The following is a 19,431-nucleotide window of genomic DNA, read 5'->3' on the forward strand; positions in this document are numbered from 1 at the left end:
GAGTCAGGGGTGAGAACGAAAGTCACAATGATAGAACACCTTTTATGGGTCAGGCTCAGTGCTAGGCACTTGAACATGTTATTCCAGTTAATGCTCCTAGTAAACCTGTGAGGGAGGCAGGAATCTTTCCTAATAGGCACTGCTCAGAGAGGGTGAATCACTCACCCCAGGTCACACAGCTAGGAGATGGCGGAATATGGATCAGAACCTTGGACTGTAGTATCTACCTCATCATTCCTCCAAAGCTCACAGTGCAGGAGCCTGGGTTGTGAATGCATTCCATTCCCTTGGCATGTGAATGCATTTCCAGAAGGCTGCCATATATTTTTAATAATTGGTATGAACATGCAATCTCTCGTCAGCTGGCTTCCCGTCTGCTGTAAGACACAGATAAGAAAGAAAGAGCCGAGCGGACACAGGAAAATCCTCCACACCCGTTGGCAGAAATCACTCCAGCCCAGAGTTACCTTTCTCGATTTAATTCTCTGAGCCTTCTGTGTCTGACTCATGTAGGAAAATGACTTCTTGGGTGAAATATTAAAACGCCATGCGCGGATGTTCATCGTCTCGCTCTGGCAGCTCTGGTGACGATGGTTCAGGGAGACAGGCTGTGCAGTCTGGGTCTGGGCATCAGATTTGATTCCTCTGAGGTTCCCGAGCCAGGAACGTACCGTTCTGGGCTCAGGGGACCCAGTGACAGGGAGTCAGACACAGGGAAATGGCAAGTTGAGGGACTAGTTCTCAGGGGGCTGAGGGGCAGGGTGGCCAGGGGCCAGATAATAAATAAGGCTCCATGTATAGCTAACCTTCATCGAGAGCCCTCAATGTCCTCTCCAGGGACTGGCTCTTCTAATCCTCCCAAAGCCCTCTGCAGTAGGAACTATTAATATCGAGACCCATATTCTGGATGAAGAAACTGTGGCCCTCAGAAGTTGTCACTCACTGTATGTATCAATTTCCTATGGTTGCTGTAACACATTTCCACAAACTGGATGTCTTAAAACAATAGACATTTATTCTTGCACGGTTCTGGAATCCAGAAGTCTTAAAGTAAGGTATTGGCAGGGCTTGCCTCCTCAAAGGCTCTGGGGGAGAATCCTGTGCATCTTCTAGCTCCCGGTGGCTGCAGTTCCCTGGACTGTGGCCACATATAACTCCAGTCTCTGCTTCCCCCTTCCCGCAGCCTTCTCTTTTCCGTGTATGTCTTCTTCTGTTTCTTATAAATCACTAGATTTAGGGCCGATCTTGGTAACCCAAGACGATTGCATCTTAAGATCTTCAATTACATCTGTAAGGACGCTTTGCCTCAATAAGGTTCTGTTCATAGATTCTGGGGGTAGGGATGTTGATATATCTTTTGGGGCCACAAGTCAACCCACTGTACTAACCTAATTTCACACAGTAAGTGGCTATGCTGGGATCTGAAGCTAAATCTAATTCCAGAGTCTATTTGTATAACCATTACGGACCATCTGCTACCTACCTATCTGCTGTGTGACTATGTGCATGTTACTTAACCCCTCTGTGCCTCAGTTTCCTCATCTGTAGATAATGGTAAGAACTGCAGGGGGCTGTTGTGAAGATGAAATGAGCTGGCAATGTAAAGCATCTGCAACGGGGCCTAGCACATAGTATATGCACTCAACACACACTGCTACTGAGGACGAGCTGGACTGGGAGACAATGCTCTCGGATCTAAATTTGCTGGGTTTGAACATCTGCTCACAAGTGCTCCATGCTTATGAAACATCAACCAGATAATCACAGATGTAAAAGAGATTTAAACATTTATAAGAGAACACTACGCACAATGGATGCTAATAATTTTGAAAGCACCAGTGAAGAAAATGTCTCTTTAAAACAAAACAAGTAAAACACAGGATTGATGCGGGGAAAGAAAAAAAAAAAAAGCCGGAAGTATCAAGAGACCAGCAGGCCCATTCTGGCAGAAGGGATCCCACGTCATCTGACACCACATGGCCAGGGCTGGGGACAGTTTCAATGCGTTGCAAGGTCATCTCAGGCTGGTCAGTTTACCTCTCCAGCCTCAGTTTCCTTCTCTCTAAAACGGGGATGTCCAGGTGTTTTGTGAACTAGGCCATGCTGTGGAAATATGAGGCACTGTTGTTTTTATAGTATGTGTTTGCCAACTGTTCAGTGCCTGTGTCCATGTGGGAGAGACCGAAAGTCAGAGCCCCAGTCCATAGAAGGGCAGGAAAGCGGGTAGGCTGGGCACCGAGAACTGTGCAGGACCTGAGATTATGTTGCTATCCACTGAGCACCTAGGAGGGGTCCACACTGTGTCAGTGTTCTCTGAACTGAATTGAGCATCTTTGGGTTATGTTAAGTGTTCCATCCTATGTCAAGGTCAAAATGACTCAGTATTTGAAACTTAATCCACCGTTGCTTTAGGGAGAAACTTCAAGCCAAACAATGGCCAAAAATAACAACTATTCATTGAATAACAAATATTCAGTGGCCGATGGTCCCATTTCAGAGCCACTGCGGGTGCCAAGGTGCCTGGCCACTGTGGTGTGGCCCTTGCTTTCTTGTCGATTTCTGTGGTTGGTGGCTTCCTGCAACTGAAGGGCACAGGTTTATTTTGTTTTTTGCTTTTTGTTTTTTTGTTTTTTAACCTGCCTAATGTTTTGGTCTGGAACTTGCTCGCCTGCCTCTCAACTGCAATTGAAAAATATGGCACAAACAGAAATCTTGTAGCTTTTCCTTTTTCCTATTCCTTGCTCTCTCTCTTCCATGGGGGAAACAATTGTTGAAATGAAGATGAAGGATTTTCAGAAAATCATGAGCCTGGAGGAACTCATTCAGCTCTGGAGGGTCCACACACGTGAGCCTTCCCAGGTGGCCCTCTCTCTGAGTCTGCTTGTCCTCTGTCACTATCACATCCTCTGACTGGAGGTCAGGGTGGGGGGGAGTAGGGGACCATCTGGACTTGAGGTCTTCTGGATTCAAGTTTTTCTTCTCTTACCTTTTTAGCCTTTAATGTATTATCATGAGTTTCTATCTAACTTTGGCATCCACAGTGCAGTCCTGGGCCCTTCCTAGAGAGGTGAGAGGCTGCTCCGGAAGGTTTCAACCCTGGCTGTACACTAGAACCCAGGGCAACCTAAAAAAAAAATCCCAATGCTCAGGACCCCTTCCGATTCTGATTTTCTGGGGAGCGTGACCCAAACACAGTATTTTACAAAAGGTATTTTCTGGGTGATGCAGCCAGGATTGAGAACCACAAATGTAGCCTATCTTTAAAATCATTTAAAGGTGCCTAGGTGGCTCAGTCGGTTAAGCATCCAACTTCAGCTCAGGTCATGATCCTGCAGTCCGTGAGTTCGAGCCCCACGTCGGGCTCTGTGCTGACAGCTCAGAGCCTGGAGCCTGCTTCGGATTCTGTGTCTCCCTCCCTCTCTCTTCCCTTACTCTGCTCACCCCTCTGTCTCTCTTTCAAAAGTAAATAAACATTAAAAAAGATTAAAAAATCATTTAAAAATCTTCCTCTTCAAATATTACTTTAAAATGTTACTTATTTTTCTTTTCAGTATCAACATATTTACCCAATAATTTAAGCCAGCTGCTGAGTAACCACATCACCTGGTCAGAGGTTGCCAAAGCTGAAAAGAGTCATGCCAGGGAATCATGCCCATTCATTCATTCACTCATTCACTCATTTATACATGCATTCCTTTGCTCATCATTCACTTGTCCATTTTACCAACGTAAATTAAGCACCTCCTATATGTTTGCCAGGTGCTATGTAGGCTTTGGGAGTAGAGCACTAAGCAAGACTGGCAAGAGCCCTGTATCATGGAGCTCACATTCCAGTGGAGGAAGACAGAAAACAGAGGAGAGAGTGAAGGATAAACGATGTGATGGAAAAACAGGATGAGGTGAGACAGAATGCTGGGGGTCATTGACGGTTTGTTAATTAGCTAACATATCAGTACTCCCCAAAATGATCTACTACAAGTTCAATGCAACCCCAATGAAAGACCCTAGTGGTCTTTTCTGCAAACATGGAAAAACTGATCCTGTGAGTCTAATGGAATCAAGGGACCCTGAATGGCCAAAACGGTCTTGAAAAAGAACAAAGTTGCGGGACTTATGCTTCCCAATTTCAAAGCTAACCATAAGTGATAGTAGTCAAGACAGCGTGGTGTTGGCAGAAGGACAGACATGTAGATTTATGGAATAAGATTGAGTGTCCAGAAATAAATCATACATCAATGGCCAACTGATTTTGCATAGGGGTTAGAAGACTATTCAATGGGGGAAAGAATATTTTTTTCAGCAAATTGTCCTTGGACAACTACGTATCCACATGTAAAAGAAGTAATTTGTATCATTACCTCATCAAATGCCTAAATGTAAGACTAATACTATAACACTCCTAGAAGAAAACAGAAGTGTAATAAGTCTACATGACCCTGGACCAGGAAATGGTTTCTGAGTTATGTTATCTGAAGCACAAGTAACCAAAGAAAAAATAAATTGGGTTTCATTAAAATAAAAAATGTTTTTGCACGTCACAGGATGCTACTGAGAAAGTGAAATGATGGCCCACAGAATGGGAGAAAATAGTCACAAATCATATATCTGGTACGGATCTAGTAGTATCCAGAATATGTAAAGAGCCCTCACAAATCAACACCAAAAAGACAAATAATCAAAAATGGGCAAAGGACTTGAATAGATACTTTTCCAGAGAAGATATACATATGGGCAACATGCACTGGAAAAGATGCCCACCATCATTAGTTATTTGATAATAATTCTCATCAAAACCACAATGAGATACCACTTCACACCCAAAAGGACGACTACAACCAAAACGACAGATAAGTACATTTTTTGGTGACAACGTGGAGACATTGAAACCCTCATACACTGCTGGTGGGAATGTAAAATGGTGCAGCTGCTGTGTTCCTAAAAATGTTAGAGTTACCATATGACCTAGCAATTCTAAGTGTGTGTGTGTGTGTGTGTGTGTGTGTGTGTGTACCCAAGAGAATTGAAAACATATATTCACACAAAAATTTAGACACGAATGCTCACAGTAACATTATTCATAATAGCCAAAAGGTGAGAAGAACCCAAATATCGATTAACTGGTGAATGGGCAAGCAAAATATGGTATATCCACATAAGGAGTATTATTCAGCCAGAAAAGGAATGAAATACTGACACAGGCTACCTTAAAAACATTATGCTCAGTGAAAGAACACAGAAACAAAAGGCCACATGCTGTACGATCCCATTGATATGAAATGTCCAGAGTAGGCAAATTCATGAAATATAAAGTAGATTATTGGTTGCCAGGGGCTGGAGAGAAGGGGAAACCTGGGGTGACGGATAAAAGGAAAGACTGCTTATTTGGGGATGATGAAATACTTCTGGAATTAGATAGTAGGGATGTTTGCACAATCTTATGAATGTATTAAAAACCCACCACAGCATACATTTGAAAGCTGAATTTTATGGCATCTCAATTGTACCTCAAAAAACTACTCCATCAAAAATGAATCTCTCTGCTGTGTGGAGAATGGCTTGGAAATGGCAATGAGTAGGAGTACGACGCCTGCTTAGAAATTTGTGATAACAACAACTCAGTGGCTTCGGCAGTAACGGTGCTTTACTTAATCACACCTCTTGTTCACTGTGTCAACTGTAGCTTTGCCTCGTAGCGTCCTCTTCTGGGATGCCAGATAATGAGCGTGATGGTGCTTTGGACCTTAGTGGTAGCAGTGGAGTAGACTGGTGGATTAGCAAAGGATTTGGCAGTACAGTCTGTAGGATTATTACAAAACGTCTCAGACAATATCCCACTGATCTCCTAATATGATCGCTCTAAGGGTTCAATTATTCGGTTAATATTATTTATTGAGTGTGTACTATGTGCTGTGTACTTTTCCAGGTGCTGGGGATATAGCAGTGAATAAAAGACAACCCTCCCTCCCCACCCACGTCCTCACAGAGCTCACATTCTAGTGGATGGGGCAGTATTTGTGACAGCGATAAGAATTTGGATGGAATGTGCCAAACTCATTCATACAGAACATACCATAGTATATAGTCAATGCACTACATACAGAGAACCCTGTATATCAAAACCTGGTTGTCTCTCTCCTTTTGGAGAGTCCACATATTAGGACAGCTCTTTCCTGCTCCACCAAACTCAGGTGGGGACTGTTAACATGTTCTGGCCAGTAGAATATCTGTGGAAGTGACATGTGACGCTTTGGAGTGGAAGCTTTAAAAATCAGTACATGCTTCACCATGTACTCTTTCCCTTTGTGGCACAAAGTGTCCCAGAAGATGCCCCACCAGCTGTGTCCTGAAGTTAGGACACTATGGGGGAAGCTGCCGTTGACTCCTGATGGACAGGTACTCTGATGAGTAAAGAACCTTTATTATCATAGTCTTGGGTTATTTATTTATTTATTTATTTATTTATTTGCTACTACAGCAAAGCCTAGCACACCCTGACTAATACACGTTCTCTTTTACTTCTTCACTCTCTGAAAGGCATTAAATCCAAACTCAATCCTGTCTCATACTTGAGAAAAGTAAGCCCACTATCTCAGCACTGTAACTTAAACTTAAAAATTTCTTTTTTACCCGACGCGGGCTCGAACTCACAAACTGTGAGATCATGACCTGAGCCGAAGTCGGACGCTCAACCTTCTGAGCCACCCAGGCGCCCCTGTAACTTAAGCTTTAAACCAAGAATCTGGAGGCATGTGTCATAGAGAGGATGTAGTTGGTGACAATCCATTCTGTGTGTATCTGTGTGTGTGTGTGTGTGTGTGTGTGTGTGTGTGTGTGTGTGTATCTAATCTTGCCCACCAGCCTGTGCAGTCCTTGAGGGAGCCTGAGTATGGCAGACACAGGGGCACCCCATAACCATTGAAGAAGCACCCCAATGACACATAATTTACAAAGAGTAGGTTATTTGGAATTTTCTCCAGTAAAAAGAGGGAAGGTCTCTGTGGGTGCAATGGCTTATGTTTCTGCTGACATGGATGTGTGGGGGTGGGGAAAGATCACCCAAATTTAAGGCTTATTTTTTCCAGAATGGTTTTACCAAGGTACACAGTGGTCAGAAGATGCCAGGATTACAGACAATTTTCCAGCCATTCTGTTCCAGGCACTTGAGAATTTCTAGTAAATAGATCATCCCCTGGAGAGCACCTGGACAGGTAGGGACCAGAGAATTTCTAACCTCAGGGCTGTGCCCTCGTGTTGTGGCTCTGTGTGTTTTGTTTTGTGTCCTGAGGGACCTTCGGAGCCGGAGTGCCGCCTGAAAGCACAAGGGAATCCAACAAGGAAGATGAAATAAACTGTAATCTCTCACATATCTAAGATGCCTTCTGATGATACAAGATGTTCCAGAAATGTGGCTGTGGCCAGCAGAGCCCGTCTGTCCACACATGGGGCCCACGATGCTGACTGCAGCTGGTGCTGAGCCGGGACCCACGCCAGAAGGCGAGTATCTGTGGACATCCCTAAATGTCTCTCTGGCATATTATTCCTATTAAATCTTGCCCTGCATTCTCATTTTAATAACTTAATCTGGAATTTACACCTTGCCTCCTCTCCTGGAGGGCCTGAGGCAGCACACAATAAAAGCCCAAACACAAGAGGACTGTTAAAAATAAAGACAAATGATCAGAAAGCAAGATAATCCTCCAGGAACTTGAGATAAGATGGTTACTGCAACGAGAGTGTTGAATTCGGTTCCTACTTTCTGGCAGCCAAGGTTAAAAAGAAAGAGTGGCTTATTCAGTTACGATTGCCTGATCGAAGGAAGGAAGTAGATACAAGTTCATGGGGAGAGCACAATCCATTTCCTGAAGCTAAATTCCAAGAGGATCTATCCTGTGGATCTTCATCTTAGGGGCACTAAGTCACAAACTGAACAACAGTCCTTTATAGAAGATGCTGAATCATTCTTCAATTGGCAGCTTTAGCCCCATAAGTGGGCCCTTGATAAAAGGCGAGGGTGTAATATTAAATTAAATTGCAACTCGGCGAAGACATTTCTTGGAGAAGCCGGCTTAATGGGCCCAGACAGATGGGTTGAATTTGGACATATGGAGGCATGGGGAGAGAGTTCCAGGTGGAGGAAACAATTTATTCAATAAATATTTACCGAGCACTTACTCTGAGCCAGGCCCTGCCAGTGAGTGGGTACTGGGGACACACAGATGGCCTTGCCCTCCAAGGAGGTCACGGACTAGGGGTCCAAGTGCACAGACAGTCAATTACCGGTGTTGTGACTGGAATGGGGGCAAACAGGGTAAGGAGCTTAGGCAGATATGCGTGCTCCAAAGGCTCCTGGAGAAGATGCTTCAGAGCTGCTTCTTGAAGGACAAATAGGAACTTTTTGCATGAAGATGGCACCTTGAGGTGGTGTGGAGGCTGTACTGGGTAGAGGGGACAGCACGTACAAAGGCGTGGAGGAAGACAGAAAGTGGTATTTTGGAAGAACACAACTCATTCCGGGTAGCTGAGCACAAGGAGTGAGGAGGGGCTCAGAGATGGGGAGGCAAATAAAGCCAGAATGTTGAGGTCCTCTGGGCCTGCTAAGGAGTGTGAGCTTCATCCTCTTGCCGATGGGGAGGATGAACTGGCCAGGAGAGTGAACTGGCCAGAAGCTCAGATGATGTAGCCACTCCCAGGGAGGAGTTGGTGCCCTAGCAGACTCCACTAGAGGTCCTTGTGGGGTCCTGCCACCCTGCCTGGGAGTTGGTCTGCATCTGCTGGGGCCCCAGCCCAGCCATCCACGACCCCATAGATGACTAGGGATGATAAAGACCTGTCCCACTGTCCAGGGCTGGCAGTGATGACCCATTGCTTGGAATGTGACCCTTTGCATCAAAGTTTTGGGCCACCTGTGAACAGCCCACAGAGAAGAGTGAACCCTGATCCTTAGCACTACCCTCACCCTGGCCATTCTGATACCTCTTTATTTCAATTTTTTTTTTCAACGTTTATTTATTTTTGGGACAGAGAGAGACAGAGCATGAACGGGGGAGGGGCAGAGAGAGAGGGAGACACAGAATCGGAAACAGGCTCCAGGCTCTGAGCCATCAGCCCAGAGCCCGACGCGGAGCTCAAACTCATGGACCGCGAGATCGTGACGTGGCCGAAGTCGGACGCTCAACCGACTGCGCCACCCAGGCGCCCCATGATACCTCTTTATTTCAAAATGAATAGTGTGAGATGGAGCTTGGACAAGCTTTATGAGGATACCAGATGTTTCCAGAAAGTATCTGCTTTGTGATTGGATTTTTCTGCAGAGCAACTGTAGAGGGAGGTAGAAGATAAGAGTGAAAATTATTTAAAACTCTATGTATTCGCCTCTTCCAATATCTGTTTCCATAGAAACATACAGGAATAAGCCACCAGTTTCAAAGCCAAGTGTAGTCTATGACTTTGAAAGCCCTGGTTTGCTTCCTCATAAAGGACGGTAAAAGCATGGAATGTGGAGGGAAGTTTGAAATACCCCTCTATTCCAGACTGCCCTTAACGTGATGACTGCTTGAATGGCCAGAAAGCCACAGAACCCGGAGTGCTGGGAATTATTGATGCAGAATGCTTGCAGCCTATGGAGACAGCCTTTCACCATTTCCATAAATAAACGCCACACACATGGCTCCCATGGGTGCCTGTATTGCACATGATTCCATCTCTTACTGCCACCTGCCTGGGAGCAGATGGGGGAATGTCTTCAGGGAGGGCAGGTGGTCTAAGGATGCTGCCCTGTGGCTCTGGGGGGTGTTCAACATTCAGTGACTTTTCGTGCTGTCCACCATTTTCTCTTCATTCGAAACCATTTCAGAGTGGAGGTGGAGGTGGTGGTCTGGTGTAAAAGGAAGGCTTGGGAAAAAAACCCAAACAACTCTTCCACCTAGATTCACAGGCTGTCTTCACACCATGAGTATACACTGCTTTTACTTCCAGGGGAAATCATCTCAAATTATTTTCCTTAAAAGAAAAAAAAAATGCCATATGGGTGTGTGTGTATGAACACACATGCCCAGTGTCAATTCTTGGTTTTCATCTTACTTGATCTAAAAGCAGCATTTGACACACGAGGTCAAAACTTCCCCCTTGAAACACTGTCTTCATTTGGTTTCCTAGACACCAGACTCATCTGGGTTCCTTCCTATCTTGGTGGCTTCTCCTTCTAGGTCCTTTGTGTTTCTTTCCTACCTTCCTGATATGGGAGTATCACTAGATACTCAAACACTGGAGTGATTGAGGGTCTGTGCTTGTTTCCCTCCCCCTGCAGGGCTCTCATCCAAGGTTTTCAATGCCATCGGTGTGTTGACCACATCCAAGTTCCCATCTCCCTTACATGTCTTACATGTCTCCCCGAACTCCAGACCTGTGTATGTAACACCTATTCACCATCACCACTGGCAGAGTAGTATCAAAACACAAGTGCTTTCCCTTTTTTCTCAAGAATACAAATCACAGTTAAAAACCCCCGTTTAGCCTGCTTGGCAGATTTGCCCACACCTGCTATATCTGAAATGCAGAAACGGCCCATCTTCCCGTCAGACTCTATAAAGCAGAGGAAGAGAGGGATGAGATGATATGGGGGAGATACAAGCCTGGGGCCAAGTCGGGGTGGACTTGTCAGCCCTCGCCTTGGTCTGTGGTGTTTGTCTCAGGGAGCTCTCCCACCTTCGAATGCCCCTGGGCAGCTCTCTCTCCCATGGCCCAGCTTGTGGACAGCTCTCTCTCTTGGCTACTCCCTTCCTTCCTGACCACTGCTTCAAAATTCCCTTCCCAGGCTTCTTCTGTCCCCATCACTGCTTTGTGGTTCCTCGGGCTCCAGTCAGGACATCTTCACTTGTCACTGCACCCACTCCCTGGGTGACAGCACTCATGCCCACAGCCCCCGTCCTCCAATCTCTATCTATAGGACAAACTACTCCCTCGTGCTCTAGGACCCTGTATCCAATATGAGCCACTCTGCCCAGAAGTGAGCTCCTCACATTCCTTCCCAAACCTTCTCCTTATTCTGCACCCTGCCTCAGTGAAGAGGTCTGCCATCTACCACCCAGAGATCTGGGCATTGCCCTTGCTGTCTCCCTGCCCCATCCCTTAGAGTCAATCAATCACCAAGTCTCATCACATCTGCTTCCTTAATCTCTCTCAAAGCCACCTGCTTCTCCCTGTTCCCGCTGCAACTGTCCTGCTCTAGGTCACCATCAGTTCCTGCCTGGATTATAGCAAAACCCATCTCTGAGCCATCTCTGGGCCTCCAGCCTCGCCCCTCCATCTGTTCTCACTCTGCAGCCAGGGCAAATCTGATCATGTCACTCCTCTGATTAAATGTCTTTAATTTTGAAGTTTAACCTCCTCTGTTTAGCACGTAATGTCCCTAACGACCAGCTCTGCCCACGTCTTCATTTGTCTTTCCTGTCACCTCCCCAAAGGCACCCTTGACTTTAGCCAGCAGAACTCTCCCTCTCCCTCTCCCTCCCTCTCTCTCTCTCTCTCTCTCACACACACACACACACACACACACTTTAAGAAAAAAATAATATACTAATAATTAATATGGTGAGAAACTAGATGTTTTCCCTCTAAGATCGGGAATAAAGTTGGAATGCTCCCTTCTCACCATTCCTATTCAACCTTGCAACTTGGAGCCCTAGCTAATACAAATAGTAGACAAAAAAGGAAATAAAAGGTATACAGATTGGGAAGAAAGAAATAAAATTGTCTGTTTGCAGTTGACATGATTATCTATGTTGAAAGTTCCAAAGAGTCAACAAAAAAACCTCCTGGAACTAATAAGCAATTATATAGCAAGGTTGTAGGATATAGGTTAGTATACAAAAGCCAATTTCTTTCCTATATGCCAGAAATGAGCAACTGGAATTTGAAATTAAAAACATAATACCATTTGCATTTTCACCAAAAGCAAAATAAAATACTTAGGTATAAATCTAGCAAAATATGTATAAGATCTATGTGAGGAAATCTACAAAGCTCTGATAAATCAGAGAAGTGCTAAATAAATGGGAGAGACATTCCATGTTCATGGATAGGAAGACTCAATATTGTAAGATATCAGTTCTTCTCAACTTGATCTATAGATTCAACACAATCCCAAACAAAATCCCAGTAAGTTACTTTGTGGACATTAGCAAACTGATTCTAAAGTTTACATGGAGAAGCAAAAGACCAAGAATAGCCAATACCATATTGAAGAAGAATAAAGTTGGAGAGCAGGCACTATTTGACTTCCAGACTTACTATAAAACTATAGTAATCAGAACAATGTGGTATTGGCAAAAGAAGAGACAAATAGATGAATGGAACAGAACGGAGAGTCCAGAAATAGACCCATACAAATATAGTCAACTGATCTGTGACAAAGACACAAAGGCAATAGAGAAAGGATAGTATTTTTGATAAATGGTGCTGGAACGACAAGACATTCACATGCATAAAAATGAATCTAGGAAATGACCTTGTATTTTTTCACAAAAATTAACTCAAAATGGACCGTAGACCTGAGTGAAAAATGCAAAGCTATAAAACTTCTGAAAGATAACAGGAGAAAATCTAGGTGACCTTGGGGTTGGCAACGAGTTTTTAAATATGGCACTAAAAACATGATCAATGAAAGAAAAAAAAAGGATAGGCTGGACTTTATTAAAGTAAAAAATTTCTGTTTTGCAAGACAATGTTATCTATTAAAAATAGATACACAAACCATGGTATATCCATACAATGGCATATTATTCAGTGATAAAAGGAGATGTGCTACCAAGTCGTGAAAAGACATGGAGGAAACTTAAAGTCTTAAAAGGCCACCTATCATGATTCCAACTATATGACATTATGGAAAAGGCAAAACTATCATGACAATAAAGAGATCAGTGGTTACCAGCGGTTGGTAAAGTGTTGAGGATATTTAGGACAGTGACACTGTCCTTCCTGTATGACGCTGTAATGGTGGACACATGACTTTTACATTCGGCAAAACCTATAGAATGTGCAACACAAAGAGTGAACCATACCTAATGATAAATTTTGGACTTTGGTAAATAATAATGAATCGATATTGATTCATCAGTTGTTAACAAATATATCACACAATGCAAGATGTTAATAGAAGAAACTGTGGGGTGTATGCGGGAACTCCCTGTACTTCGTTAATTTCTTTTTTGTAAACCAAAAACTGCTCTAAGCAACAAAGTCTATTAAGTATCCAAATTTTAAAAATGATAGATAGATCATACATTCTATGCTTAGAATACGATCTGGCACGTAACAAGTGCCATATAAATATTTATTGCATGGAAATGAATAAGGGTGTGGAGCTGGGACGTCTCCAGTAGGACTCCAGAATCAGATTTTCATTCTCCGGACACTTGCACATGCTCTCACTGGGAGAATCTCCCCCGCGGGGTTCTTCCCATAATTTGCCAACTCTTCATCCTGCTAATTTACTTCTAACTGCTATCAGAATCTAAATATGCTATGTGATCTAAAGTGATCGTGCTTCTTTCCGTGTTTGCTGTCTGCCCATCAACTAGCCTGTGGGGGCCATGAGATCAAGGGCCACGGCTACCGTGCTTACCTCTGTGTGCAGAGGTACTGGTTGGGCAGTGTGTGTGTGTGTGTGTGTGTGTGTGTGTGTGTCTCTCTCTCTCTCTCTCTCTCTCTCTCTCTCTGACCTGGCTCTGTCCTGGAGAAGCTGGCCGTCCAGCAGCGGTAGGGGCAGGGATGCACTCAGCAAAGACAAACAGCACACTAAGTGTCCCGACAGGGGAAATGTCAGGAAGCTAGGGACAGGAGTGGGGGAGGAGCAGGAGCTTAAATCTGGTAGACCCAGGAATCTCAGGGACACATCCCTGTAGAGATAACACAGGGGCCTGGAACTGAAGTTCATTTACTTATCAGAGAAGGTTCTGGAAGCAGGGACAGCACGGGCAAAGGCTTGAAAGTGTAACACAGAGCAAGGCCTATGACTGAAATCCTGAGGTGTTCAGAGTGTTCAGAACAACCGAAGCCATCCAAGAGAGGTGAGGGGAGGTGGGGACAGACGACAAAGATCTTTGATCACTTCTCCCCCAAGCAAAGACTTTCTCTCTCACTGGGGGGTCCTGGGAAAAACAGCCCCTTGAAGGAGAATTTAGAACACCTCATCCCCCAGGCACACTGTTCAACCACCACGTTATGTCCGACAGAGGAGGGTCTGAGAGAAATCAACCGACTGCTTGGTGCTGAAAACCGACAATAAGCCTACAGGGCTGTGGGTCGACAAATCAAAGGGTTCTGCTACCATGGCAACAGAATGACAGGGCAACCCTAAAATAAGAGGAGAAAAAGAGGAGCAGGCCAGAAAAGGTTCAGAGAGAAATCTCAGCAGATACCTGGAGGGAAACACAGAGACGGAATTTCTGGGCAGAGAGCCAGGGAGCTGGCTCTCCTCCAGGCTCCACCTTGGAAACTCTGGATGCCCCTGGGCAGGAACATCCCGTCCCCAGACTCAGTCTCCTCATCTACGCAGTGAGGCTTTTCCATGGCACCCCACAGCTCCTGCCTTTGAGACCCAATGCCCCGAAAGGTCGCAAATGGACCGCAATTCTCCGCACAGAGCCATTGAGAGCCTCAGTACTTGTTTCAGAAAGGAAGGAAGAAAGGTAAGGTCAGTGATAGCAAACTGTCACTTAACACGGATCGGACTGCACAAGGTTGATCTCCTTTAAAGGGTCCAGGGGGACAGGCTTCCCGGATCTATTTCCGGAGTCTGCTGACTCAGGCTGACGCCAGCCCTGCGGCCTCTCCCTGCCACGGCCACAGCCTGGGGGACCCCTAGTGCGTACCTGGCCTCCACTTTAACCTCCAGTGGAGGTAGCAATGCCCCGCCTCCCCAGCCACCCACGGCTAGGCTTCAAGCCAGCAGGGTCTGGCCTCTGTCCACCCGCCCAGATCCAGGTCTTCCGGCTGGCTCTGCCTGACTTGCTTTCTCCCTCCGTGACATCCTGCCCCAGCCCCCCTCCCCGCCCCCCGCCAGCCACCCCCCACTTTTCTGGACTGCACTCTAATCTGAGCCCTCATCTGCACGACCTGAAAACGCTCCCTTGCCCTGCCCACTTCACAGACCTGTGCTGATGGCCAAAGGTCTACGAGAGCCCCTAAACCCTAAACCCCACAGAGTGCCATCTGTGTGTTGAAAGGCAGGGTAGGGTATGCATGAGAGGGTAGTTCGTGGTGTTGCCGCTAACCTGCTAGGTAACCTGCGTAAATTAAATCTCTCCGGGTTTCTGTTTCCTCATCATTAAAATGCGGTTGAGGAGATCACCTGTTCTGTAATTATTGGGAGGATCTAGTGAGTTAACACGCAGAACTAGCCATCACCGTCATTGCTGTTGCCATTATTGGCATTAGGGCTTGTGTTTAGCACCCAATCCGGTTCTCCCCAGCCGGGAGGCCCGCTTAGCCATGACGGTTCTTCCTCCTGTTGACATCCTGTCTGGATTTCCAGGTCCTGTCCTGGCAGTGGATGAGGAAGTCCCCGGGGTGAACTTTGCCAACTGTGCACCATGAGTGGTGACCAGGTGCCACCTCCCCTCTGGAAACAGTCTGTCTGCCTCTGACCTCCTGCCCTTTTGGCTATGGGTACGGTCCGTGTCCAGGTTATCCTCCTTGGCAGTCCTGGCTGTGCCTCTCTGGAGTCCTGCTTCCTTCCAAAGTGAGGCTGGAAGGCCGGGATATGCAAGCCCAGCCCTAAAGCTCTCTCCTGCAAGCCCACTGGCACAGAATAGCATCCTCTAACACGGCTCCAGCTTCGTGACTTCTCCCTGCGCCGAGTAAACCCTCTATGTATTCCCCTACAAATGAAGCTGGGCGTCTTATGTGCTAGAAAACCTTCTTGTCCAGAAGGGTAAAAACCTCTGTCCCCAGTGCCTAAAACGACTATTTCCACGTTAGTTTAAGAATCCGCACTACATTCCGCAAAAAGATTTCTCTAAGGATGCAAACTCCAGGTCTCTCAACAGAATTTGCTACATTGTATGCAGATCACCATGCACCGCACAGCTTTCAAGCCATTCGAGCCCAGCTCTCTCCCACCAAGGCAAGTTTAACTGCTCTAACAGCAAGACAACAAAACCACCACTTCCAAAGGGTCTTGAACTTCCCTAATTTGGAGCACCCTGGGAAGACCAGTGTGAGTAAAGGGCAAGGCCGAACGCAAGACTATTACAATACACACTTAACAGTACTTTTATGTAAGGTTCTTTACGTTAACAGCACTTACCACCTGGAAAATCATATGGTAACTAGAAGGAGCTATCAGGATGTTTGCTCCCTAGTGGCACTCCTTAGGGAACTTCCTATAAGGGAGGTTGGAACGCAGTCTCATTTCTGGACCAACGGATCATGCAAATGGGGGCTTCTGCAATGTGCAGAGAATATACTCATTTCAAGGGCCCAACATTTCTTATTTCTGCATGTATTAATATCACTAGACAATTCTTTCACTGTTTTTGTTTTTTTTTTTTTTCCACGGGAGTGAAGACTTTCTATTTGGCCTTTCTGAAATAGGTCTCAGATGGAAGGAAACAGAACTAAATGAGGAGTTTCTGACAGGGAACGTGGGCCCTTGTGCAGCTGTGAAGATTCCCCCATAACTACCTTGAGTTCTTGTTAAGCAGTGCACTTTGGGCAGCCAGGGAGCTGTGCCGCCTCCCTGTCCCAGCGCTTGTGGCAGCTCGCGAGCCTTCCAGCCTCCTTCTGGCTGGGGCCGGCGCTTACCTCCATGCTGTACCTCTCCACAGTCCTCCTCAAGGGATCGACAGCCTGCCAGCAAATCAGGATGCACAGGTCGATCAGCAGCATGCCCCCAACAATCACCAGCAGTTTCTGGTCCTTGATGATCTGCAGGCAGGGCAGGGGCAGAAGGGAGCAGACGTGAGGGAGGTTCCCGAATAGCAGCTGAGGCCCTGCCTCAGGGGAGTGACAGCATCGTGTCACCCTCAGTTTTAGAATCTCTCAGGACTTTCCATCACCTGCAGGATAAATCTAGCCAAACTCCTTTGCTTGGCATTCAAGGCCTTTCATGAGCTTGGTCCGACCACTCCCCAGAACACACATGTGCACTTAGTTTGATGACACCCAGTTTCTGGACCTGCTGTGATTTTCACCGCTTTCCCTTCCCCCCCTCCCCCCAACTCCCACCCCCAGGCCTTTGTAGGTGCCAGTTCTATTATCTGAAACATCCTATTCTTTCTGTCTGGCAAATTCCTAATAATCCCGAAAGACCCAGGTCCATTGTCACCTCCTCTGTGAAGTCCCCTGTAACTCTCACAGCAGAATTAATCACTCCCATAGCACTTTGTTCACATACTTACCAGAAGTAACAATAGTAACACCAAGGAGAAGAATAGCTAATATTTAATGAATACTTACTCTGTGCCTGCCTCTAGGTTGATTAATGGGTTACATAGATGATCTCTTACAAAGGCAGATACTATTATTATTCCCATTTTATGGATGAAGAAACCAAGGTTTGTGAGGGGCTAGGTAACTCGCTCAGTGTAATATAGTTAGTAAGAGGTGAAGTCCAGATTTAAACCAAGCTCCTCCTTTCTCTGCAGTCCACACCCTCAAACACTTATAGCACAAACCAGATGCTATAGTGACCAGATGCTATATTGTGTTACATGTTTGTCCTCCTCAGTAAACTGGGGAGACCCTAACAGAAGGGAAGCCAATTTTATTTTTTGTGCATCCTTGGTACCAAGCAGGGCCTGGCAAGCAGTAGACACTTAAAAGTTTGATAGATTGAATTGCGATGAAGGAATATAAAAAGAAGAAATATAATTTCCATCCCTCTCTGCAGCCTGGGATATCTTTATTACACTGCGAAATTCCCACCCCACTTTATGTCTGTTTGACGGGGACTGGCCCTGGGGACAAATGCGGCCAGCACCAAAGACAACCTGTATTTCACTCATTGCACCTTTATGTGCCTCCTCCCCCCAAAGCTCATGTGATGAAATCATTCGGGAAGAGGCTATAGAAAAACAAACAAAACTGAGGCAGAAGCTTAAGAAATATCACCAGGTCTGGCTTTTAATGATTAAAGCCATTTTAAAAAGAGAAATAGAAACTCAAGAGGTCTCTCTGTTGCCGAATTGTAGAAGAACAGAAATGTATTGCTGAGTTCCTGCCAAAGAGATCAAATCCACCCAAACCGCTTTACCTGGGGACTGGGCACTGGTAAAGCCCCCCTCTTTGAGGTTTTCTAGAAGCATTCAGTGAACCACTGATGGTTTATAGAAATCCAGCTTAACCCTTGCTCTCTGGGGAACTAGGCAACTCCCTGCTAGCCCTGAGAAACTGGGGCATAAGGAAGACATGCCCAGGGAGCTGAGGACGCGGGGGACAGGCTGGAAGGCGCCTCCCTACTTAACGCTCACCCAGGGCTGTTGGAGCCCGCAGGCAGGTGCCCACACTGTGCTGGACCCTGGCAGGTCCTTCTCCCACCTTCCTGCTACACCCTTCTCAGCACCGAGCCCGAGGTGCTTCTCAGTGAACCCAGGCACGCCCTGCACAGGGTGTATGCTGCAGATGTGTTCCGGTCTGAGTGGGGGCAGGGACCAGCTCGTCTCCCCTCTGTGCCCCGGTGTCTGATACAGGGACTGGCTCTCAGACCTTCTTGGGGAAGGTTTGGGGGAAAGAATGAATGAGCTCTCAGAAAGAGGCCAGGAGGAAGTGGCACTGTAAGTTCAAGGTCACTGTCTCCTGCCCAGGGCCCAGGTTCTACTCCCTCCGGGGCATCTCCTGCTGCAGGTTCCCACCCTCCCCACCTGACAGCCTCCAAACCCTTCAGGGAACGCACCTTCTTCTCCCTGCCCTTGCTAGAAGGCTGGGGGACATTTCACTGGAGTTTATGGCCACATTCCTAGTCTTCAGAGCCCCTACGACAGTTACAACTTCACCTATATATATGGGATCATTTGATTTGTATCCCTACTCCCTTGTAGACTGTGAACTCTGTATGACTTGGTTTTGCTCATCACTGTATTCTTAGTGCCTGTCTGAGGCCTGGCATAGGAAAAGTGCTCAATAGGCACTGGTTGATGGATGATGGCCCAGGAAAATATGCCCTAAGCACCCATGCAGGGCCAGGCCCTGTGCTGGGCACTGGAGATGCAGAGATGGACAGACCCTGGTGCTGCCCTCCAGGGTTAGGAGGACAGACAGACTTGCCAGGGATGATTACAAGAGGGTACCGGGAGGAGAGGAGGTGGCTTCACAGAGGAGTTGCTGGGGGCCACTGGGGAGAAGGGAATGTCAGACACAAGAAGCAGCTGGGAGAGCTGAGGGGCTGGTTCAGGGGAGTGAGCGCATCACATCGCCCCTGCTTCAGGATTCTTC

At 46.3% G+C, this 19,431-nt stretch overlaps 1 protein-coding gene across 1 annotated transcript in view; it reads right to left on the reverse strand.

The window, feature by feature from the left end:
• GABBR2 (gamma-aminobutyric acid type B receptor subunit 2) overlaps positions 1-19,431 on the reverse strand; it is a 352,176-nt gene that overhangs the window by 39,280 nt on the left and 293,465 nt on the right. The window contains exon 13 of the mRNA XM_045470233.1: positions 16,804-16,926. Within this exon, the coding sequence (XP_045326189.1) occupies positions 16,804-16,926 (123 nt within the window). The remainder of the gene's footprint in view (positions 1-16,803; positions 16,927-19,431) is intronic.

Source organism: Leopardus geoffroyi, chromosome D4 (genome assembly GCF_018350155.1).
Source record: "Leopardus geoffroyi isolate Oge1 chromosome D4, O.geoffroyi_Oge1_pat1.0, whole genome shotgun sequence".
Classification (NCBI taxonomy): Eukaryota; Metazoa; Chordata; class Mammalia; order Carnivora; family Felidae; genus Leopardus; species Leopardus geoffroyi.